Genomic DNA, 26283 nt, shown 5'->3' on the forward strand with positions numbered 1-26283 from the left:
ATCCTGCCAATTGCAACAACATGGATGAACCTGGATAACCTGGATGAAATCATGCTAAGTGAAACAAGACAGACAGTAAAGACAACTATAATATGATTTCTCTTATATGTGGAATTTAAAAATATCATACTCACTGTATGATATGAAACAGAGAGTAGAATGGTGGATTCCAGGGGCTAGATTGTCTGGAATGTGGGGCAAGTTGGTCAAAAAGTACAAATATTCATTTATGCAAGATGAAAAGTTCTGGAGATCTATTTCACAACAATGTGAACATACTTGGCACTATTGAATTGTACACTTAAAACTGGTAAAAATGGTAAATTGTACGTTATTTGCATTTTACCACAATAGCAAAACACTTTTAAAATTATAACATTTGAGTTTGAAAGTCTTAAAAAAAAAAAGAATATTCTTAGAAAAAGTTGTCAAAACGTCATGGCAGATATACTATACATATTTTCTTCTTTGAAGTGGCTGTTTCAAAACATGATATTAATTAGTGAATAGATGGGAATAAAATGCATACCAGAGCAATTCCTGCAGCAAACTTTGGATTGCATGCCATTCCATGATATGTTGCTCCCACATAATTAAGATGGTCCCTGTAACTAAATAATAAAATTTTTCTTTTGAATAAATGCATTTTAAATTATTACTAACTTGATGACATTGTAAGAATTGGATTTCTCAATAAAGCTATTTTTTAATACAAATATTACATATCACATCTCATGCTTTCAATCAGTTCGTATTTGGGTAATCTCCCACAGTTCCTGAAAAGTTAAGTTCTAAAGTCTACTTTAACATTATAGGATACACAGCCCAAAATCCGGCAGTGCCTAATCACTCCAAAACAATCACCACTGTTGTCACCACTGGATAGATATAATTTGAAGATGTACAAGTCAGGATAGCTTACTGCCATGATTTGCTCATAGTGAACCCCTAATGCATGTAAAAAATGCTGGATTGGAGGACAGGAATACAAAGAGACAGAATACTCAGTAGACTCCTCAAGAAAAAAAGTGCTAGAATGCAACAAGTGTCCTCATACATTTCAGTCCTTAGTTATTGCAGCCCCTGAGTCCCCAGAACTGACCCTAAATTCCACAGGAAACACCAATAGATTTATAAATCTATTGCATATTCTTCAGATCTTCAGAATTTTTATTATTTCCATCTCAACAATCAAACTGTCAACAGAAACCTATATAAAGACTCTGGGAAAAAAAATAGTGCAAGTAGTTAAATAGCTACACCTCGTGTCAGTATAGCTATACCGACCGTAACCACATTACTAATTTGATATATTGTATTTTAACCTGCATTATATGCAATTATTGCATTCTGTTAACTAATGTACATTGTGTTTAAAGTTCAAATGATAGTTTCAATTATTTACCTCTGAGAAAAATCCTTAAAACCATTGGGTTCCCCTGTTTATCTCAAGGCTTTCCAAATTTTCAAGTTTCTTACATTTCCATAGATAAAAAGGCTAGTGGAGAATAATGACTTACTGCGACTTAGTGTCTTACATTGTTTTCAGAATTTTATATTTTGCATTTTGTCAACACAGAATGCATGTAATCCTTTTTTGAAGTGTCTTGTCATTACATATAACACAATTTGTATATAATCTTGATAGCTAACATATGAAATAATTTGACAAACCCTATGTCAATACAAATACAGTACTTACATTAATAAGTATGCCATATCATGGGACCTTTGAAACAAAAATTGTTCTTTCCATGACACAAATCTTTGTAGTACTTCATTTGCATCCCCGCTAAGTGAAATCTTATTTTGATCTGACCAGAGCTCCAAAGAAGTTAGTATAATTGTCATGTTGAGCTGGGAAAACATCTGCAAATAGAAGATACATAATATACAGTATTTAGGTAATCATAAATATAACATTACATCTCTATACATAATGATAATACATTCAATTTACTCTCTTTTGGAGATGAAATTCATTCATTGATGATGAAACCAGTTGGTAGGATTACATTTTTTAAAAACTGGATATGCTATTTATACAAACAATATTACTGCATTAATAGGAAAAGTTTCTTTAAATGAAACGTAAACACTTACCGTGTTGATTAGACCAAAGATATGGACAACTTTCTCAGCTGCAACTGCCACTTCTGAGCCCATATAATCAAACTGAAAGACAAATTTTGTTTCTTAATCGCTAGTGAAAATTATTGAACTATCACACTTTAAATGGATATAAAATGTTAATGAGTGCTCAACCCAAAGGAGAAAAAAGTTAAGATTTACCTAGTATTAGCAAGTTTCCGATATAAATCTAGAGAATTTATATATTAATCAATAATCTCGAAATAAGAAGGTTGTGATTAGCTTCCTCTTCACACATACAGAAATTAAGAGTCAAAACTTAAGTTTACAAGATTGCAGAACTACTGAGAGTAAAAACCAGAACTCAAGGCCCAACAAACTAAACTACTATGTCTTTTTTTTTTCTCCTATAGTATGCTGCCATCATTTGTCTTCATCCCACTAAGAGATGACTATATATCCTGGATAAGCAGTGTACTTTCTAAACACAGAGCTCTGAGGACCATTACAGCGAGTAATTTCAAGAATATGTCTCCATTCAAAGGAACAGAAGTCATAATATTTTCTCTAAAAATTTCTAATTATGTGTATGTACACATTTCTGAGTGTTAGCAAAAAACATAAAAAGTGGCAAATTTTATCTTCAGTACTCTTCAGCAAGTCTGCCAAAACTACTAACAGAAAATAAAATGTAATGGATAAGGTTTTCTGATTTGGACAAAAGAGATGCTATTCTCTTAGGTCCTTACAGACTTCCTATACTTTGTTATTTCTCTGTAGGTAACCCTTCCCAATAAACTATATTATATATTTACACGATGCAGCATGGGTGATATGAATGAAGGTGATCCTTTGCAAAACTGAACACATGAAAAGCAAGACAAAAGAATATAAATATACGACTATGGAAATAAACCCATATATGTCAATAATCACAAATTATCAACAGACCAAATACTAGGTAAAGGGCAGAAACTTTTTTAAAAAATCCACTATACACAAATTAAATTAAAAACTTCTAAATTATGAGTACATAGAGATATTGAGTCAAGCATGAAAATATATACCAGGAAAATAATAGACAAAAAGCATATGTTATATGATCATTACATTAATATGAAAAAGGCTTAAAATCAAAAAGTGCACATAATAATTATCACAGTGCATTAATAAAATATTCAATTATCAAGAAAGATGGAAGTATTCTAAACTTGACTATAACTAATAGCAGAGCAACAAAATGTATAAAACAAAATTTAACAAAATTGTAAGTAGAAATTGACTGTCATAGTGAGGGCTTTTTACATAGGTCTCATAATCTTTAATAGATCAAGCAGACAAGTTAAGAATAAATTCAAGAGTTTTCAAATTAAATAAAACTTTAGATATAGTATGTACATATAAAAGCTTATATAAAACGAGACAACTTTTTTCAAATATCCATGGAGGTTTTATATAAATTGACATATTAGGCCATAAAACAGTTTTTTGACTATAAAACATAGGTGTCACTTAGATCACATTGTCCAACCACAATGAAATTCAGATATAGTAATACTTAGTGTTATTTGATAAAAAATACTTACAGTAATACTTGATAAAAAGTATTTTAATGATGTGATTTTTACTTACATGGATAACTCTATAAAAGCTCCATGATACAATTTACAACTTGCTTTCAAATAGAGAACACACATGATAATAGGATTAATGTTAAACAGTAAATCTAAGAAAAGAGAATATAGGTGTTCTTTCCTTATTCTTATTCTTACAACTTTCATGAAAGTTAGAAAATATTTCCAAATAAGACGTTTAAAAAATGAAGATAAAGACTGCCTGGATGGCTCAGTCAGTTAGGCACTCTGCCTTCAGCTCAGGTCATGATCTCAGGATCCTGGGATCAAGCTCCTCATTGGGCTTCCCTGATCAGTGGAGAGTCTGCTTCTCCCTCTCCCTCTGCCTGTCCCCCTGGTTGTGCGTTCTCTCTCTCAAATGAACAAAATCTTTTAAAAAATGAAAATAAAATGAAGATAATCTCATATGAACAAAAGCTGAAGAGATTTCATCAACAAGCTAAACAAAAATATCAGAAACACAGACCTACAAGAAGGAATGAAGAATTTGGGAAATGTTAAAATGGGGGGGGCCGAATGAAATGCTTTTTTCCTTTCCTTAATTTCTTTAAACAATTGAATATCTTAAAATAATTCATCTTGTGGTTTATAACATATGAAGAAGTAAAAATACATCACACTAACATCGTGAAGGAGTTCTATGGAACTTTACTGTTGTAAGGCTCTTGCATTGTATGTGAAGTGGTATAACATTAATTCTAGACTGTAACAGGTTAGGAATGTTCATTGGAAACCCTAGAGAAGCCACTGGGGTAAGAGGTAGGGGATAAAGGGGCATAGCAGAAAAAAACAATATAGCAGATAAAAACAAATGCTGAAAATGACCCACTAATCCAAGGGTAACAAAGGAGGGACAGAGGAGTAAATCACAGGTGGCACAAATAGAACACTAATAGGACAGCAGCACTTAACCTGCATCCATTGTTACCAGTAATTTTGGTGTACACAATTCAACTGAATGTTCTAAGGAAAGACAGAGTTTATCTGACTGAATTTCAGAGAAAAAAAAGCCTATTAATATTTGTTTACAGAACCACACTTTAAAATTGAAGACAGATAAACTAAACATAAGAGAAGAAATACTAATCATGGCAAATTTTAAGGAACTCTTGGAGTTTTTTGTCATTGTTTTGGGTTTCTTTGTTTTGTTTTCTTTTGTTTCACATGATGTCATTTGCATTGAAAATGCCTTCTGTTGTTATTGGAATGGTAAAGAAGGTATCCAGCTAAGTGAGGAGAGGAAGATAAGCTGTCTAGATTTAATGTTAGCAAGCTCATGGGACTGGCTGTGGCAAAGCATAATTCCACTACTTGTGATCTCAGTTTTAGGCCAAATAGTATTATTCCTCCTGTAACAACAAAAGTCGAAATCTAAATGCTCCCGGGGTCAGTTAAGGTGGCAGAGTAGTAGGAGGACCCTATGTTTGCCTCATTCCTGGAACACAGCTGAATAAATATTGGATTACTCTGAACACCCAAGAAATGGATCTGAGGACTGACAGAACAAACGGCACAACTGGAGGGAGAGAAGAGGTCACATCATGGAGAGTCGGAGGTGTGGAGACATGATTTTGGGGAGAAAAGAATCACGGGTGCTGCAGAGGGAAGGGAGCCCTGACTGTGGAGAGAGGAAAGAGAGAGAAAGATGGACAGACAAACAGGCAGAGAGAGAGTGGGAGAGAGAGAGGTCCACAGGGGATTACAGAAGGAAAACTCTTCCCCAAAGTCATGGACTGGGAAAAGAAGAGAGGCTGATTATGCTAAGTGTTTACAACCAACAGAGTTCAAAGACTGGAGTTTTATAGCTCTGTGCTGTGGGTCCTGTGGAGCCCAGTGGGTGCTGCAGTGCTCCTGTGGAGAAGGAGGTTAGATGCCAAGAGCTGATGCTGCAATCAGAAGATCCCCAGGGATACACTGGGAGAGACGTTCCCCCTTTTTGGAGTGTATCTGGGAGGGGCCTTTGCCTGTCAGAGACAAAGAGCTGATGGATGCCATTGTGCTCCCCCCTGCCCCTTAAGCATGGCGCACAGACATGGCCAAGGGTGGCTAACCTGGACTCAGGCTTTTTGCTGTGTGTTACTCTAAACTCCCAGTTCCTATGCATTGGTGTGACTGCCCCTTTGGGACAAACTGGCACAAGCCCCAGCCTAACAAGGCTCTCTCCCAGAGGACCAGTACAGGTCTGTACCACAACAAGTTCCAGAGGTTTGGAATTTTGAAACTTATCCAGTGTGTCTGAGATAAAACACAGGTGCACTGCACTGCCTGGCAGGCAGATAACCCAGACACAGACAGGGAGAAGGCAGGGATCTGAGGGATGCCTCTGACACACAAGAGAAGACTTTGCTCCTCTGTGAAGGCTTCCTGGATGGCAGTGGGTGAGAATTCACCTCTCTGGAGACAAGGGAGAGGGTCAGCACCACTTTTTTCTCATACCCATCAGCGGAGATTGACTTCAGTGAGCAGCATAGCCCCATCAACAATGGACGCCTGAGCCGATTACAACAAGGCATGCCTGCTTATATTCTGCAGGTGCTTCTTAACTAGGGCAAGTGTGCCTGACAGCAGAGGTCCCCTACCCCAGAAGACGAGCAAAAACCTCAATTTGCACCAAGTCTTCTGATCATAGTGCTGTAAAGATTCAGCTCTAGTGGAAATATTGTCAGGCCTCTTTTAACAGGAACACCAGAGCACACCCAGTTAGAACTGGTCACATTCTGGACAAGGTCCAAACACTCCCCACTGTAGGCAAGGAGAAACTGCAGAGGACTGACATGAGGAAAAGACAGCCAAAATATAGCAGCAGAGTGACACAGCATATACTAGAGATACTTCCTGAAGCACCAGGCCAGGAACAGTATATGACCTCTTCTTAACAAAACCATTACTCCCAAAAGCAGGATATATAACAGGTTTTCCTAACCCAGAGAAAAAGACAGACACCTAGACAAAATACCAAGATTTCTTTCATCCCAAAAGAAAAAAACAAGAAAAGGCCATGGGATCTAATCAAAACAGATATAAGTAATATGCCTGGCCCAGAACTTAAAGCAACAATCATAAGGATATTAGTTGGGCTTGAGGAAAGCATAGAAGACACCAGGGAGTACCTTTCCACAAAGATAAAAGACTTAAAAACAAGTCAGGCTGAAACAAAAAGTGCTATAACCTAAATGCAAAACCAACTGGATGTAATGACCACAAGGATGGAGAAAGCAGAAGAATGAAGAAGTGATACAGAAGCTAGAATAATGGAAAATAATGACACTGAAAAGAAGAGGGAAAGAAAAATATTGGATCATGAATGTGGACTTAGGGAACTCAGCGACTCCATAAAATGTAATAGCATTCATATCATACACGTACGAGAAGAAGAAGAGAGGGGAAAGGACAGAATGTTTATTTGAAGAAATAATAGCTAAACTTCCCTAATCTGGGGAAGGAAACAGAGATCCAAATCCAAGAGGCACAAAGAACTCCCATCAAAATCAACAAAAGCAGGCCAACACCAAGATGTACTGTAGTAAAATTTATAAAATATAGAGGTAGGGAAAAAATCCTAAAAACAGCAAGGAAAAAGACATCCCTAACTTGCAAGGGAAGACCAGTAAGGCTAGCAGCAGATCTTGCCACACAAACTTGGCAAGCCAGCAGACAGTGGCATGATATATTCAATGTGATGAATGGGGAAAATATGCAGCAAAGACTACTCTATCCAGTAAGGTTATCATTCCGAATAGAAGAAGAGATAAAGAGTTTCCTAGACAACCAAAAACTAAAGGAGTTCATGACCATGAAACCAGCCCTACAAGAAATATTAAAGGAGACTCTAAGAGTGGGAGGAAAAGACCAAAAGTGACAAAGACTAGAAAGGAACAGAGAAAATCTCCAGAAACAATGACTTAAAAGGTAATACAATGGCATTAAATTCCTATCAATAATCACTCTGAATGTAAATGGAATGCTCCAATCAAAAGACATAGAGTGTCAGAATGGATTAAAAAACAAGACACATCTCTGTGTTGCCTACAGGAGACTCATTTTAAACCTAAAGAAACCTGCAGATCAAAAGTGAGGGGATGGAGAAAGTATCCTGAAAGGATCAAGGGGTAAAAAAGTCCTTAATCTACATGGGAAGACAGATCAGGTTCACAGCACATTTGTCCACAGAAATCTGGCAGGCCAGATGCATAGGGCAGGATATATTCAATGTGCTGAATGGGAAAAATATGCAGCCAAGAATACTTTATTCAGCAAGGCTGTCATTCAGAATAGGAGAGATAAAGAGTTCCCGAGACACATAAAAACTAAAGGAGTTCATAACCACTTAACTAGCCCGGCAAGAAATACTAAGGGGGACTTTTTGAGTGGGGGAAAAAAGACCAAAAGCAGCAAAGACTAGAAAGGAACACAGATAGAGCTAGTAAATTAGCTAGTAAATTGGATTAAATGATTTTAAATATATTAATTGGACACGATGTGAACTTCAAAATTAAATTGAAATAATATATTTCATTCATATGTGGGAAAACATTATAAAATAACTTATAAAATAGCATATATAAAACAAAGGCATATGAATATACACATGTATACATAAAAAAACAGGACAGTTCTGCATATAATTTTTCACCTGATTATAAAACTATGTGTGTTTTTCTTTATTATTTTTTGTCTGTCTATTCTTTACTGTTACTGATTTTTTTAATTACTTAAAGATCTAAATATTTCCTTTTATTTTTAAAAATATTTCCTTTTATGAACAAAATCATGACATTATTATTAATCATTGACACAGTTTATGCAAAAATATCAGTGATAAAGAACAAATCTGATTAACTTGCTACTCATATGACTTTGCTCAAACTGACCGTATAAACAAGAATTTCCATAATTAAATGGACTTTCCAATGAATAAATCTCATTTTTGAAATACAGAACTTACACTAGAGAACCCAAGCAATTATACAGCATAAAATCATCACATAAAAGATAATATTTAACAACAAGGATCTCTAATTGAGTAATAAAATAGCTTGTTTTAAAATGGAAATCCATCCCAATCAAAATACCAATGACATTTTTCAAAGATCTGGAACAAACAGCCCTTAAATTTTGTGGAACCAGAAAAGGCCCTGAATCGCCAAGGAATTGTGAAAAAGGAAAAACAAAGCTGGGAGCATCAATTGCCGGATATCAAGCTATACTACAAAGCTGTGATCACAAAGACAGCATGGTACTGGCACAAAAACAGACACATAGACCAATGGAACAGAATAGAGAACCCAGAAATGGACCCTTGGCTCTTTGGCAACTAATCTTTGACAAAGCAAGAAAAAACATCCAGTGGAAAAAAGACAGTCTCTTCAATAAATGGTGCTGGGAAAATTGGACAGCTACATGCAAAAGAATGAAACTTGACCACTCTTTCACACCATACACAAAGATAAACTCCAAATGGATGAGAGACCTCGATGTGAGACACGAATCCATCAAAATCCTAGAGGAGAACATAGGCTGTAACCTCTTTGACATCGGCCACAGCAACTTTTTTCATGACACATCTGCAAAGGCAAGAGTAACAAAAGAAAAAATGAACTTGTGGGACTTCATCAAGATCAAAAGCTTCTGCACAGCCAAGGAAACAGTCAAAAAAACTAAGAGGCAGCCCACGGAATGGGAGAAGATATTTGCAAATGACACTACAGATAAAAGACTGGTATCCAAGATCTACAAAGAACTTCTCAAACTCAATACAAAAGAAACAAATAAATCAAAAAATGGGCAGAAGATATGAACAGACACTTTTTCAATGAAGACACACAAATGGCTAACAGACACTTGAAAAAATGTTCAAAATCATTAGCCATCAGGGAAATTCAAATCAAAACCACTTTGAGATACCACCTTACACCAGTTAGAATGGCGAAAATTGACAAGGCAGGAAACAACAAATGTTGGAGAGGATGTGGAGAAAGGGGATCCCTTTTACACTGCTGGTGGGAATGCAAGTTGGTACAGTCACTTTGGAAAACAGTGTGGAGGTCCCTCAAAAAGTTAAAAATTGAGCTACTGTATGATCCAGCAATTGCACTACTGGGTATTTGCCCCAAAGATACAGACGTAGTGAAGAGAAGGGCCATATGCACCCCAATGTTCATAGCAGCATTGTCCACAGTAGCTAAATCGTGGAAGGAGCCAAGATGCCTTTCAACAGATGACTAGTTTAAGAATATGTGGTCCATATATACAATGGAATATTACTCAGCCATCAGAAAGAACAATTACCAGACATTTGCAGCAACATGGGCAGGACTGGAGGATACTATGCTAAGTGAAATAAGTCAAGCAGAGAAAGACAATTATCACATGGTTTCACCCATTTATGGAACATAAGAAATAGGAAGATTGGTAGGAGAAGGAAGGGAAGGATGAAGGGGGGGTAAACAGAAGGGGGAATGAACCATTAGAGACTGTGGACTCTGGGAAACAAACTAAGGGCTTTGGGGGGGATTGGGATAGGCTGGTGATGGGTATTAAGGAGGGCACATATTGCATGGTGCACTGGGTGTTATATGCAAGTAATGAATCATGGAACATTGCATTAAGAACTGGGGATGTACTGTATGGTGACTAATATAACAAAATAAAAATTATTAAAAAGTAAATAAATAAATTAAAAAAATAAAATTGAAATCCATTTAAAGAAAAGAGTTCACCATGATATGGAGTGGATTCAGAAATATCTATAGCTAGTTGGAATCCAAAAGATTATAGCGTAGTAGAAATTGCATACATACAGAGTTAAACATTATTGCAAGGATTCTCTTGGTCCCTGTATGTCAATGTAAAAGCAACTCATAACATTTTTTTATGTCTTGCTATCCTGAAATACATATTGTGAACAGAGGGAAATATCTATATTACAAACAAGGCAAGTTTTTTCATATTCTCTTTGAACTTAAACACAAAGATATGATGGCATATATCAATAATACATACCAAGGCTTTATCCATAACAATTTGTATTTTCAGAACTCTTTTCAATAGTGCAACATCTGACTTTTCCTGTGAAACAGAGGACATGAGTGAAATAAAACATTTTTTAAATTCTTAAATTGTTTGTAATTGTCATGAACATTATGTACGTGTGTGTATATATACATATATATACACACACATATATATATACATACCCAAAGAAAGGTATACATAAAAAAAAAAGGTTCATCAAGATATAGATAATAAGAAAATAAGAGAATCAATGCCCACTGAATAAATAAGCAGATTCCAAATACAAATTTTAGGAACAAATCAGAAGATTTTACCTATATTCCTGATATAGAATCCTCAAAAAGTTACTGGAGGGAGAACCCACGTTTCCTTCCTCTCAAAACCTTCTTCTGGAATCATATAGTGTGTACTCTTTTATACCTGACTTTCTTCACTCACATTCCCCCATGTTGTTGTGGTTATTAGTAATTCATTAGTTTTTATTGCTAAGTAGTGTGCCATTCTAGAAATACCAGATTTTGTTCCTACATTCACCTGTCAATGATGTGAAAGGTGGAATAAAATGGGGTCACTTACGTCAAGGGGTTTTAAAATGGAACTGGGAGGCCATTAAGTAAAGTAGGCCATTTAAAAATCCTCATGGATAGAACCAGGAACTTCTGAACTGGGCCCAACCTTAAATATTCCTAGGACTCTGCACAAACTTACCTGCAACTTGTATAGTAACAAATTTTTGTTTCGTGACAGCCTTAGGAATCAATTATGTTTAACTTAATTTACTTGTCTGCCAACAACAATCAAAATCTTTGTTAACAACATATGCAAGCATCCCCTTTTGTCTTTAAAAGAAAACCCTCACTTTTGTTCCCTAGGGGGACACAATTGGGTTGCTATGAAATCTGTGCTCAATGAATTGTAATTCTGAGACACCAATAAATGCTTTTGTTTTATTTCAGCTTTTTTCTGTCAACAACAATATTCTGCATTATTTGGACATCTTAGCTCTCATAAACAAAGCTGCTATGAATACCCATGTACAGAACTTTGTGCAGTTACATTCATTGTTCTTGAGAAATATTTAGAATCTCTGAGTCGTATGATAATTGTGGGTGTGTAAAGTAATACAAAAGTACCAGATGGCTTTCTAAAGTAGTTTGATTATTCTGCATTGTCACCAAGAATTAATGAGTGCCAACAGTCCTGCATTTTTGCCTATACTTGGTTTGTCTTTTCCATCATTTCCATTCTTGTTGGTCGGTGCTGATATCTTACTGAGATTTTAATTTGCATCTCCCTGATGATTAATGTGGAACAGGTTTTCACATGCTTATGGCTCATTGTTTTGGTTTCTCCTAAGTTCCCTACTAGAACTTTTATATTTAGATTTGACATTTAAGTCTACGCTCTAATTCAATTTTGTGAATAAGGGTCAAGATTCATTTTATTCCCTACAGATGTCCAGTCTTCCAACAACATTTCTTGAAGAGATTATTCTTTGGCCTTTTAAAGTCCCTCGCACCTTTGTGGAAAATCAATCCGCCAATATCATGTGGGTCCCCTTCTGATCTATTCTGTTCCACCGATCTACATGTCTATACTTACACCAATAACACAGTATATATCTCTACAGCAGAGGTCAGCAAACAATGATCCAAGGTATGGCCACCTGTTTGTAAGAAATCTTTTACTGGAACAAAGCCACGCCTAGTTGTTTATGTATTGTTGATGCTGCTTTCATGCTACAAAGGTAGAGGTAGTAGTTGCAACAGATCATATACCTCACAAGCCTAAAATATATACTATCTGGCCCTTTAAAGAAAAGTAATGTAAGTCCTCCATTTGTTCTCTTAAAAACTGTTTGACTATTCTAAGATCTTTACATTTCCTTATGAATTTGAGAAACAATATCTATGAAAATGTTTCTTGGAATTATCAAAATTGGGATTACACGGAACCTACAGATCAACTGGGGAAAATGAACATCTTAACCATGTCAATATCTCTGTCTCCTGTGACTTTGCAAGACACTCATAGTCCTGATAGCATTGGAAGAGTTTCTTTCTGATCTACACACAGAATTAGATCACTAAAAGCATAAGGTTATTTTTTTCCTTTAAAAAATGTACGCCAAAAAAAAATAATAAAAAAAATAAAATAAATAAAAAATGTATGCCATTGGGGTGCCTGGGTGGCACAGCGGTTAAGCATCTGCCTTCGGCTCAGGGCGTGATCCCGGCGTTATGGGATCGAGCCCCACATCAGGCTCCTCCGCTATGAGCCTGCTTCTTCCTCTCTCACTCCCCCTGCTTGTGTTCCCTCTCTCGTTGGCTGTCTCTATCTCTGTCAAATAAATAAATAAAATCTTTAAAAAAAAATGTATGCCATTTATTATTATTCTTTTTCCTATTGTACTATCCAGAAACTCTAGTAAAACCCTGACTGGAAATAGTGAAGGCAGACACTTTGACTTATTCCTAATTTAGGGTCTGTTTTAGTCGGTTCAGGTTGTAACAAATATACCATAGACTAGGTGGCTTAAACAACAAACACATTTCTCACAGTTCTGGGCACAAAATCGAGGCATCAGCAGATGTGGTGTTTGGTGAGTGCAATCTTCCTAGTTTGCAAATGGCCATCTTCCTTTCTTATGCTCACAGGACAAAGCAGAGAAAGAGAGAGAGAGATCCCTATCTCTTTCTTTTTTTTTAAATAAAAGCATTAATCCCATCAGGAGGGCCATATGCTCACAAATGACCTAATTTAACTCTAATTATTTTTCAAAGGTCTCCTTGTGCCATCCTACTGGGGGTTAGAGTTTTAACATACGAATTTGGGGAACACAGCATGTGGTCCATAACAGGGCCAAAACATTCAGTCACTTAGATTCATTATGTTAGCTATAGATACTTATAGATGTTCATTAGATCAAAGAAGTTTCCTAATCCTAGATTTTATCACAAATAGGTATCAAATTTTGCTAAATGAAATTTCTGGAATTACTGATCAGATCTTATGGCTTTCTACATTAACATGTTAAATTGTTTTATTTAATTCCTCTTTTCTTATACTGATTTAAGTAATAATGCCTCAAAGTCCCATAGTCAGAATTCTTGAAAAAGCAAGAATATTTTTATACCATAATGGCAACTGGACTGGGTTAAAAAAAAAAAAGTTAGGATATTGTACACCCCCCAAAGAAGCCATTCTCTACATCCACTAGACATTCTTGACTATCTTATAAGCACTTCATTTTGGCAAAGGCTAAAGCCAGTCTGAATTTTTCCACCTTTGAGGTTGACTTTCTTTGATGCCAAGATTCCTATAGAATTATTCATTATTTCTGAAGTCCAGCATATTAACCACACTATCTTAGTGTTCCTAGTTTTTATCAGGGTTTCTTGAGAAAATTTTCAAATTCAGGACTCTTTTATTCAATAAAGATTTATTCTTTAATAACCTGGAATATTTGGGGTGCTATTTTACTCATGAATGGCAATTTCAAACATCTTGAATTTCTCTTATCAGTCTCTCACACTCCATTAGTTAGGATTCCCCAGAAAAATAGAACATTTATTATAATTTGTTACAACTAGATTTATTAAAAGGAATTGGCTCACATAATTATAGAGGCTGGCAAGTCCAAAATCTACAGAATGGGCCAGTAGGCTGGAAACCTGGAGAGAGCTTATGCTACATTTCCAGTCTGAAGGTAGTTGGCTGGACAATTCTGTGGGAAGTTCCAACCTTTTGTCATATTTAGGACATCAACTCATTGGATGAAGTCCATCCACATTATGGAGGACATTTCTGCTATATTCAAAGTCCACTGATTTAGATGTTAATCTTATTTAAAGACACCCTTGCAGAGATACCCATAAAACCTGACCAACTATCTGAGCGATATGCCCCAGCCAAAGTGACAAAAAATTTCCCATCACACATTCTTAGGTTTTTCTCTGCCATCATTTTTATATAATTGCTTTCTACTCTTGAATCTATGATATCACATATTGGGGTTTACCACAGTGTCTATTCTGTTATTCATTAGTCTTTTTATCAATAGCTTTCATTTTTAAAATAGCTTTATTTTTCTCCTACATTTATCTCCTGAGCTCTTCCAAGGATCTTTTAAACAGATCATTAGACTGCTACAGAACATATCTCTGGGGTCAGATTACCTGGATTTGAGTTTTAATGCTACACCTTAACAGAGAATTTCCCAGGATATTTTATTTATTTATTTATTTATTTAAAATTTTTTATCCATTCATTTGACAGAGAGAGAGAGAGGGAGCACAAATCAGGAGGAGCAGCAGGCAGAGGGAGAATGAGCAGCAGCCTCCCACCAAGCAGGGAGCCCAATGTGGTGCTTGATCCCAGGACCTTGGGATCATGATCTGAGCCAAGGGCAGACACCTCACCGACTGAATGACCCAGGCGCCCCAAGATAATAATTCAAACTCCTTAAATCTCTTTCCAAATCTGGAAAGGGGACAACCATACTAACTTTTAGAATTGTTTGAAAAATTGGAAATATGGATATATGTAAACCTCTTAGAACAATATGTAGCTCCTATGAGGCACTACATGAATATACAAGTTTTTTTATTCCCTTTGGATTTTGTGTTTTTCTATCTTACATTTTATATTTATATTTCTTATAATCCATGTTTATTCATTTCCAAGTATTATTATTTTAGAATACACGTAGATTTTCAAGTCAAACCATTCTTGAACAATGGGTGGGGATTAGTGACTTTTATTAGACTTTTGTTTTACTATAAGAAATGGTCAATTATCTAAAAATAAGTCTGTTCCCTTCTCCAAGAGAAAAGATGTCAGTGAGACACCTATCTAGGCTCAGCTGTATTGAGGTGGGGATGCACACACACTTTTCCCCTTACTCTGACTAAATTCAAATAATCTAGTAGGGGACTCTTGCAGTCCCCGAGTCAGAGCTAGGAAGGGAGTCAACCAGGAGAGTTTCATCCACTTTGGTATTTTCATGAGCAAGACATAAACCTGTTAAGCCACTGACAGCTGGAATTGTTTGCTTCAATATCTGGTGGAAGTTGACCTAATAGTGATTGTCATAAAAAATACAGATTGAGGACAGCTGTTTGCACAGTTCTTCCATCTTTTCATTTGGTTGAAAGTTCACGATATTTGGCAGCTATTGTTTGTGAATTTGGTTGTGACTCCTCTGGCTACTATCTTCAATCAGGATGTGAGTAGAGTCTGTTTTTTTCTGTTTGTTGTTTGTTTTATTTGGGAGCAAGAACATTTCACATTAGGTGGAAAAGAAATTTTAAAAATTAATTAAAAAATCTCAGTTATGTAGCTCTGGCTTCGTACAGAATTACAGACTGGAATTACTTTGCCTCACTTTAAGTAATTGTGGTATTGCCTTTCAACTTCCACTATTGCTGCTGGGAAATTTCATGCTATTCTGCATCTTGACCATATATAAGAAACCAGATTTTTAAAATATCAGTTCAGAAACTCACCTTAAATAATTCTGAGAATTTTTCTTGGATTATTTTGTGATTCATTCAATTCAATTCCCTGTTTATTCATACTGGGATCTCCTATTGTATTACCCAAATTCTTATTTTAACTTAACTTGCTTATCTCTCAGATTTTCCTATCATTTGTCATTGTACTTTACTTTTTGTGCGATTTCTGGAATTTCTTTTTTTTCTTTTTTATTATCATACTTTTAAATGTCTAAGAACTACTACTTATCTGCTGAGTGTTATTTTTTAAATAGCACTCCATTCTTAAACTTGTGGATGAAATATTTTCTCTTACTCCTTGGAGGATATTGCCATTTTGTTTTCTTTGCCCTCTGTATTCTTTGGTACCTCACACTTTAAAAATTGGATTTTTTCATGTCTCTATCTTCCATATTAAATTGTTTCATCCTATGTCTAGTGCGCCTTCATATTAACAATCAAACATTTAACAACTTATTCCAACATCTCTATGGCCACATATGTTTATGGACTATTGTCTTCAGAGAAAGAAATGTGTCTGGGTTGTAGGTAGGGAAAACACTGTCAACATGAATAGTTTTTATTCTTTTGGCTGGTTTAATTCCTTCCTGAAGAGGGGTCTTTCAATACACTTCCTAGAATGTGTAAGTCTGGTTCCCAGTATCCAACGTGCCAAGTGTAAATTAAACACACTAGTTTCAGTATGGTATTCCTCTTCTATTGGGAAATACAATAGAACATCTGTGACTGGCGTCCCCATTTCATAGACTCCCCAAGGAAAAACAGGCTTCAATGATCTGTCAGTCTACAACAGAAACAATTCGTTAGGACAGAAAAATAAGATTGCTAAATACACAACTTATTTCAACTAATTATCTTAAGTCCACCTTTAAAATCACTTCCTATTGCAATTCAAGAAACATCTGAATAGTACTGCAGTACATGTCAAGTTTCCCAGAGCCTATTCCAATTACTGTTTCAGGATTTCTTTTCCTTTAGTGCCTGGGGTTCTTGGCTGCACCACTTCAAAGAATGAAGAGGTAGACCAGATGAAGAGTGATGGGCAGCAAAGCAAAGTTTATTGAGCAACAGTACAATGCTCCCAAAGAGGGAGGGGACCCGAGAGGGTTGCCATTTTGGTGTTCAAATCGAGGGTTTTTTATAAGCTCTTTTGCAGAACTATTTTAGGTAACCAGAGTGTGGGTCCCCTGCAGATTGACTGCTAAGGCATGCCAATCAGGGTTTCGATCATGCCCCTATCTACGTATCAGGTTAATGTTTATGTGCTGATGAACTTTGGGGGCTGACATCTGAAGACTCACGTCTTAACTGCCTCAGCTCATGACAGTGACAAATGTTTTATGGTCAGGGGCGCCTGGGTGGCACAGCGGTTAAGCGTCTGCCTTCAGCTCAGGGCGTGATCCCTGCGTTATGGGATCGAGCCCCACATCAGGCTCCTCTGCTATGAGCCTGCTTCTTCCTCTCCCACTCCCCCTGCTTGTGTTCCCTCTCTCGCTGGCTGTCTCTATCTCTGTCGAATAAATAAATTAAGAAAATCTTTTTAAAAAATGTTTTATGGTCAATTGTTGCATCTCAGGATGTTTTGCCAAAGTCATTTTTACAGAAGTGCAAAATGGGATGCTATTGCAGTCTTATCTAAGGTATAAAATAGGATGTTAGTCCAGTTTTGTCTTGGCTGTCCTGGATCCCTGTTTTCTTGTTGGGGACCCTGGCCCTGACTACTTAATGTCCAACTAACTACTACCATTACCAGGTCAGGATTCTGCTTTTTAGGGGCTAAATCAGCTATTTGATATTTAATGTCCATTGTTATTTCTCCTCTCCTGTTCTGTTTGTGTTTGTATGTTTATGCCATTTTAAAAATCCCTTTTCATTTAGTGAGTTTTTAAAAAGGGACAAGAGTGATAAATGCATGTGTTTAATATGCTTTTAGTAGATAAGCCCTTTACAATATTTTGTTTGGTTTCTGTTCTATTTTTCAACTCTGAATTATAATGAAGGTGTTCACCTTGTTTATAAGTTTGTGTTTACTTTCATGAATGTAAGAATATGCCTAAAATATGTCTTTACATTATTTTTTCTGTTCTTTTAAAAAATCTGATATATTGAAGATACTCATTCTCTTTATTCATGCTCGTAAAAGCCCTAGTCATGTGAAACATGCTTAACTAAACTTAGAGAGCTAAGCCTATCAAATTCAGGATGAAAAGCAATTTTCAAATTATTTCATAAAATAAAATTCACAAACATATATCAATACTGACTTATCCCCATTCCTGCAATGATATCCCTGGTTTTTTCTTTGGTTCTGAAACTTTTGTTTCTATTTTACTTCATTACTTCATTTTGTTTTGTACCCAACCTTCCATAATGACTTCCAATTCCTTTGATCCACTACATTAGAAAATATGGTAAGCAAATAATAACAGCTATTTTTACTGGTCACTTTATTTGCTTACATACTATGTTAAGTAATTTCCATTTATAAACGTATTTAATCTTTGAAATAACTGTATGAGTTAGGTATTATTTTTATTATTTTTTTAGAAGTAAAAAAATTTTCACACAGAAAAGTTATGTTACTCGCCGAAGTTTTAGCCACAAGTACTTGTGTAACATTAGTAGAATGTTAATTGAAAAACAGTGCAAATACGTATATATGCATCAACATACTTGCAATTAGGAAAATGAGAGAATTTTGATTTCTTAATTGTGTGTGTATATCTATTACATTTTCTTACATCATATGACTAAACATAAAATTATATTTAAAATAAATATCTTGGAACAGAAGATTTTAATATAATTTTAATATAATATCACTTAAATTTGTTTTCCAAAAATAACAATTCCAAAGTGAATAAACTGATCAAAGATAGCATAAGTGAAGACAACATAGAAGTGATTACTTACTTCCGATTTCACAAGAATCCTGTAGGACCGATCTACCAGTTGGGGCATAGGATAATTTTCTTGTACAGGGGAAAAATCAATTTTATTATTCTTTATTTGATAAAGCATATGCTCATATGCAGCTGCAGATTCCAATGGCTCAATGCCATAACTGACGTTCTGCAACAGCAATAATCCCCTAGGTATTTAAACACATAAAAAAGAAATAAAAAGATAATTAACATAGGCTACCCATTGAGAAATGTAAATCAATCTTAAATTTAAAAAATTTATAAAAATTTAACAGTAGTCTTTGTGGCCTAATATCTAAGAACCATCTCTTCTCCCTTGGGTAAACTTTCAAACACAATTTTACAGCTTCTTCTCTCTATTATTACATTTACAAGTCATTGTGGTGCTAGTGTGGCTAAGACATGGAACACTCTTCATACCAATGGAAGCTTTTCCTGCATAAGTTTTGTGACTGCCAGCCTGGGATAGAGACAAAGAGAATAGGAAGAATGATAAGATGAGGAGGAGGAAAGGAAAGTATATGAGAAGAAACACAATCTATTTTCTTTGTCTTCACTCTATCTTTCAAGATGTTTCTAAAACGTAATGGGTCACATAACATTTCCAATCACGTACATCTCTGGAATATGCCATTACCTGAGTCCAGTACAGGTGCTAAGTGTCACAACTGATTTTGGAACCTCTGCGGCATATCCTTGATAAAAGCATTGGCGCTAAACAGGAGTATACAAAGATACATTCATGAATGATCTGGGTTTTTTTACTTTTTTATTTAAATTCCAGTTAGTTCAGCACACAGTGAAATATTAGCTTCAGGTGCACAACACAGTCATTCAACACTTCCATACAACACCCAGTACTCATCACATCAAGTGCATGAATGATTTGTAAATAAAGTTTTTGGTTTATCCTTACTTCCTAGATATCAGTAAACATTTAGACTTAGCCATTACCATAATATTGTCTACAAGATATCTCATTATCTCCAATCTCTTCCTCTTAAATATTTTTGCCTAAAAATAGTTATGACTCCTATCCTTCCCCAAACAATTCTTGCTTTAATTCTAAATATTTGACAAACAAGTTTCTTATCTGCATCTTTTCTCTCTCAGCCACATTTCTTTAATGTATATTTATAACTACTAACTTCATGTAATTCACGCCATTCATTTGACTTCAAATGTGAACTTTTCACTTGTTTTTTTTTAAGTTACCCAAAAGTATATTAACTGGAATGTCTTCATTTTTTTTCTTTTTAATATCTCACTAAGTAAGTCATCCTTAGTTCCAGCTCTCCTCCCCATGGACTTTCACAGTATTAATCTTCCCAGGCACTCCCCTAATAATCTTTTTCAGTGAATATTCCCTTCTCTTCCCTTCAAAGTCTAGTGATATCTGCAGTCAGTCCTGTTCCTTTGCTAATGCTGTGTTATGAAAACTTTAGTATCATCACATTTGTTCATATAGATTTGTTTCTATGTTATTATTATATGTTATTAGCTGTGATACATATTATTTCCATCAGTTCCAGATATGAACTTTCCTCACTGAAGGGGGACTAGCAAAAATAGAGTGAGAGACACACTGACATCCGGTGGCTGGAGTACAGCCAGAAGAAATGCTGTCCATCCCATTGATCCTTCATCATCAGACCCCACCAAGCAGTACAAGGTGGCCCAGGTAAGTACCTCTTACCACCACAGGCTGCAATAGCAGAAGTCCAGCAGAGCCAGAAGAACAAACCTCAACAGAATAACATTGAAAGCTATAAGAAAGCTAAATGGTCATTGGAACAACACACCACACTAAATCTAAACTTAAACTGGGTGACTGCTTCAAAAACAGATTTAAACGTCAAGGATACAAGTGAAAATCACCCACTATACCAAGAACTAAAAAAGAAATCACAACAAAAATGAGAAAAGACAACCAACTGATGCCAGTATTGAGATAAGCCACATGTTGGAACTATCAAGGATTTTAAAGTAGCCATGGAAAATTGCTTCAGTGAACAATTACAAATTACCTTGACACAAATGACAGAATAGAAATAAAAGCCAGAACAAAAAAAGACATACACATAAAATAAACGTCTGGATGGGCTCAAAAGTAGACTGGAGGTGACAAGGCATGGAATCAGTTAACTTGAGGACAGATCAGTAGAATTTACTCAGTATGTAAGACAGAGAAAAATGAGCTAAGAAAGTGCATAGAGCCTCAATAACCTGTGGAACAATACCAGATCTAAAATACATATCAGAATCCAAGAACGAAAACAGAAAGAATGTGGAGTTGAAAAGCACTCAAAGAAACAAAGGCTGAGGGGTGCCTGGGTGCCTCATCAGCTAAGCATCTGCCTTCTGCTCAGGTCATGATCTCGGGGTCCTGGGATCAGGCTCAGCAGGCGGGGCATCTGCTTCTCCCTCTCCCACTGCCACTCCCCCACCCTCACCCCACCCCCAGCTCATGCGCGCTGTCCCTCTCTCTCAAATAAATAAACAAAATCTTAAAAAAGGAAAAAGAAATAAAGGCTGATTTTCTGGTCAGGAAGAGTGGAGTAAGAAGCCCCGGGCCTTCCATCATGGAACAAATACACCAATTCAGCAACAATTCATGGACAAATTCCCTTTACGATTGATCAGAGATTAGTTGAAAGGCACACCCTAGGAGAAAGCAAAATCAAACTCACCAAAGCCAATATGAAGATTTGGTATACCTTTCACCAGGGTCACACGCAGAGCACTGCCATATGATCCCAAAGAGACTCTCTGGCTCCCAGCTTGACCAGAGAAGGAAAGGGGTTTGTTCACAGGTCAAGTGCCCCAATTGTTCTGAGGGGGCAACCCAGAGAACTAGTATCCATATCGCCAGTCTTAGGAGTCCTGATAAGCTCAGCACAGTCTTAACCACCCAGGCAAAATAGAGGTAGTGACTCGGGCTAGTACAAAACATTGATTTGTAACCCCCGCAACTCAGCACAGAGAGTGAATGAAAAAGCCTAGCTTTCTGCTTCTCACTGGAAAAGGAAAAAGTTGATCCACACATGTAGTGCCTCCACTTCACCAAAACTGCCCATGGAATTAGCATCTGTCCCATGAATCTTGGAGCACTGATAGATCTGGCAGAATCTAGTTGCCTGCAAGAGACCAAGGCATCAGCTTGGGACAGTACATACTATTGATCCTCCCTCCTGTCTAACACAGAGAGAGCAGGACAAAAACACAGGTGCCTCCTCCTCCCTAAAGAGATAAAAAGTTAGTAGAGGCCCCCACAATCAATGGCAAGGCTGATCTGGGGAATCTACTTCTGCACAAGGCCAGTTGGTGAAGACTGGGAGAATTGACTGCTTTGACTATGAGCCAACAACAAAACAATGAATCAAGTAAAATGAAGAATCAGGAAAAGATGTTTTAAACAAAGGAACAAGATAAATCTCCAGAAATTGAACCTATTGAACTTAAATGATTTACTGTACAGAGAATTAAAAATAACTCTGATATTCAAACTTGCAACTATAAGATGGTAAGTAATGGGGATGTAATGCACAGCACAGTGACTACAGTTAATAATACTGCATTGCATATTTAAAGTTGCTAAGGGACTATATCTTAAAATTCAGTAACTGTATGGTGAGAGATGTTAACTAGACTAACGGTGGTGATCATTTCACAGTATATACAAATATTGAATTGTGTTGAACATCTGAAATGAATATAATGTTAATGTCAATTATACCTCAGTAAAAAAAGAACTCTCATAAAGATACTCACTGAGGTCAAGAAAACAATGCACAAACTAAGTGAGAATTTAAAAAAGAGATAGAAAAATTCACTGGAAAATTTCAACAGCAGATGAGAATAAGCATAAGAAAAAATAACTGAACTCAAAGACAAGTCTGAGGAGCAAAAATAAGAGACTGAAAAAGTGAAAAAAAAGGTTAAAAGACTTGGAACACTACCAGGAAGGACACTATCTACATTATGGAAGTCTCAGAAGGAAAAGAGGGAGAAAGAAAAGAATAATTATATGACATAATAGAGGTGTTAGCTAACACTAATGTGGTAATCATATTGTAACATATGAATGCATCAAATCAACACACTGCACACCTTAACGTTATACAATATTATAGTTGCATATACTCAATTAAAAAACAGAAAGCTTGTTCAAATAAATAATGGCTAAAACATCCCAAACCTATAGAAAGAAATGGATATCTATTTCCAAGAAGCTCAAAACACCAAATAAAATGGTGCTAAAGAAATCCACACTCAGATATAACCTAATCAAATTGTTCAAAGTCAAATGTAAATAAAGAATTTTGACAGCATCAGGAGAAAGTCATTTCTCATATATAATGGAACAGCCTTATGAGTTTCCATGGATTTTTCAGCGGAGACCTGGCAAGCCAGAAGGAAGTGAGATGATATATTCAAAGTGCTGACTGAGGGGGAAAAAGTCAACCAAAAATATAATGCCCTGCAAAACTAAATAAATGAAGAGACTGGTTTCTACTTATACACGTGAGGAACTTATATGTATATGGAAGTTACCACTCCATGCTAACTATAGGTAAAAAGATTAACAGACTGAAAAATCAACATTTCTTACATCTGGGAGAGAGGTGAGGACACAGAGCAAACCGTAGACCCCAAGAGTGGGGAGGTAGACAGGGGAACACAGGGAGCTACAGCTTACTGAAGCAGAAGTAGTAAAAAGTGCTGCTGGAATAGTGCTCAGGTATTTAATCCTCACAGTAATTGATGAAATGCTAGACAATCAGTGTGGACAACTCTGAGAAGTAAAAATTCCAGAGAACTCTAATGAGGTCCCCACAGTGTAGTGACATTTACATCCAGAAGCTTGACCAACATGCCTTAGTAAATATCAGAGAAAAATCCCTTATGCTTTCAATAAGGGGATGAGAAAAGGGACCATTTTGAAATACATCAGAGCATTCTGTTCTTAGCAAGGCCTGATTTCAGTGGAACCATTTAACTAAAGATGAATTTGCTGGGAAATTATCAAAGCCTAACTGACATGGGGAAGGGAAATACCCAACTCCACCCCACTCAGGCCATTCTGTCCCACCCAAAGGGGAAGGGGAAAAAAACTGAGAAAGACTTCTGTTGTGAACAGTCCAGAGGCACAGGCCAAGCAAAAAACTGAGGCTTAATCACATGAATGCAGAACACTTCCTCTCTCCCCATACCTCAACACACTACATTATAGCAGTTCCCTTTACCTGGTGCATCATTTCCAGCTATCCAAAAAAATGCCAAAAGCAAAAACTCAGTTTGAAAAAACAGAGCAAGCATCAGAATGAGACATGGCAGGAATGTTGGAATTATCAGATTGAGAATTTAAAACAACCATTAATTATTGTTATGCTAAGGGCTCTACTGGATAAATTAGACACCATGCAAGAATGGATGAGCAATGTAATCATAGAGATAGATATCCGGAGAAAGAATCCAAAATAAATACTAGAGTTTAAAAAAAAAAACTGTAACAGAAATGCAGAGTGCCTTTGATGGTCTGGTAGATGGAAGTGGCTGAGAAAAGAATCTCTGAACTTGAGGATATATCAACAGAAACTTCAAAATCTAAAAAGCAAGAAAACAAAGACAGAATAAAACGGAAGAATATATTCACAGACTATGGGACAACTTCAAACGTTGTAACATACACATGATGGGAATATCAGAAAGAGAAGAAAGAAAAAGGGAAAGGAACATAAGAAATATCTGAAGCAATAATAACTGACAACTTCCCCAAATTAATGTCAGACACCAAATCACAGATCCAGAAAGCTCAGAGAACACAGAACAGAATGTATTTAACACACACACACACACACACACACACACACACACACACACACACACCTTGGCATATCATTTTCAAATTATAGGAAATCAGAGATAAAAAAAAAATCCTAAGAAAAGTCAGAGGGAAAAAAAGCCTCGCCTACAGAGGAACAACAGTAAGAATCACATATTTTCTTTTCATAAATCATGCATACAAGTAGGGACTGGAGTGAAATATTTAAAGCATGGGGGGGACCCCACAAACCTAGAATTCTATACCCTGCAAAATTATCCTTCAAAAAGGGAAGAAGTAAAGATTTTATGAGACAAAAATTGAGGGAATTTATTGCTAGTAGATATGTTTACAAGAAAAACAGAAAAAAATTCTATATAGAAAAGGAAAATGATATAGGTCAGAATCCTGAATTTTCATAAAGGCAGACTACTGAAGAAGGAATATGACAATAAAATAAAAACTTTTATTTTTCTTATATTTTATATCTTATATAAATATATATCTTATATATCTTTTCTTATATCTTTTGTTTTTCTTCACCTACAGACTACCTCATCCAAAAATAGCAGAATACACATTCTTCTCAAGTCCATATGAAACATTCACCAAGACAGACATTCTGACCCATAAAAAATACCTTAAAATACTTCAAAGAATAGAAATCATACAGTGTCTGCTCTCAGACCACAGTGGAATTAAACTATAAATCAATAAGAAGAAGATAGCTTGAAAATCCCAAACACATGAGATTAAAGACATTCTTATAAAGGACACATAGATCAAAAAGAAATCTCAAAAGAAGTTTTAAAATTTTTGTAACTAAATGGAAATAAAGCACGGCTTTTCAAATTGTGTGAGATGCGGCAAAAATAGTGCTTAGGAGGAGGTTTATAGTGCATTCAATGCATATATTAAAAAAGAAGAAACACCTAAAATCAACAATCTAAGTTTCCACCTTACATAACTAAAAAAAAAAAAAAGAAAAAAAAGAAAATTAAATACAAAGTGAACTGAAGAAATCATAAGAATTAGAGTAGGTCACCCATCCTAGTACTAACCAGGACTGACCCTGCTTAGCTTCCAAGATCAGATGAGATTGGGCGCGTTCAGGGTGGTATCAAAAAATGGTCAGAAGTTATGAACAGACACTTTTCCAATGAAGACATACAAATGGCTAACAGACACATGAAAAAATGTTCAAAATCATTACCCATCAGAGGAATTCAAATCAAAACCACACTGAGATACCACCTTATGCCAGTTAGAATGGCAAAAAT

At 36.0% G+C, this 26283-nt stretch overlaps 1 protein-coding gene across 1 annotated transcript in view; it reads right to left on the minus strand.

The window, feature by feature from the left end:
• The window catches only part of LOC148107620 (A disintegrin and metallopeptidase domain 3-like), a 119491-nt gene that overhangs the window by 67995 nt on the left and 25213 nt on the right, over positions 1-26283 (minus strand). The window contains exons 5-10 of the mRNA XM_087856326.1: positions 19817-19893; positions 19169-19346; positions 10728-10793; positions 2104-2175; positions 1703-1869; positions 530-611 (exon numbers count right to left, since the gene is read on the minus strand). Of these exons, the coding sequence (XP_087712452.1) occupies positions 530-611; positions 1703-1869; positions 2104-2175; positions 10728-10793; positions 19169-19346; positions 19817-19893 (642 nt within the window). The remainder of the gene's footprint in view (positions 1-529; positions 612-1702; positions 1870-2103; positions 2176-10727; positions 10794-19168; positions 19347-19816; positions 19894-26283) is intronic.

Source organism: Ursus americanus, chromosome 27, assembly GCF_024610735.1.
Source record: "Ursus americanus isolate L20-20 chromosome 27, mUrsAme1.1.p, whole genome shotgun sequence".
Lineage (NCBI taxonomy): Eukaryota > Metazoa > Chordata > Mammalia > Carnivora > Ursidae > Ursus > Ursus americanus.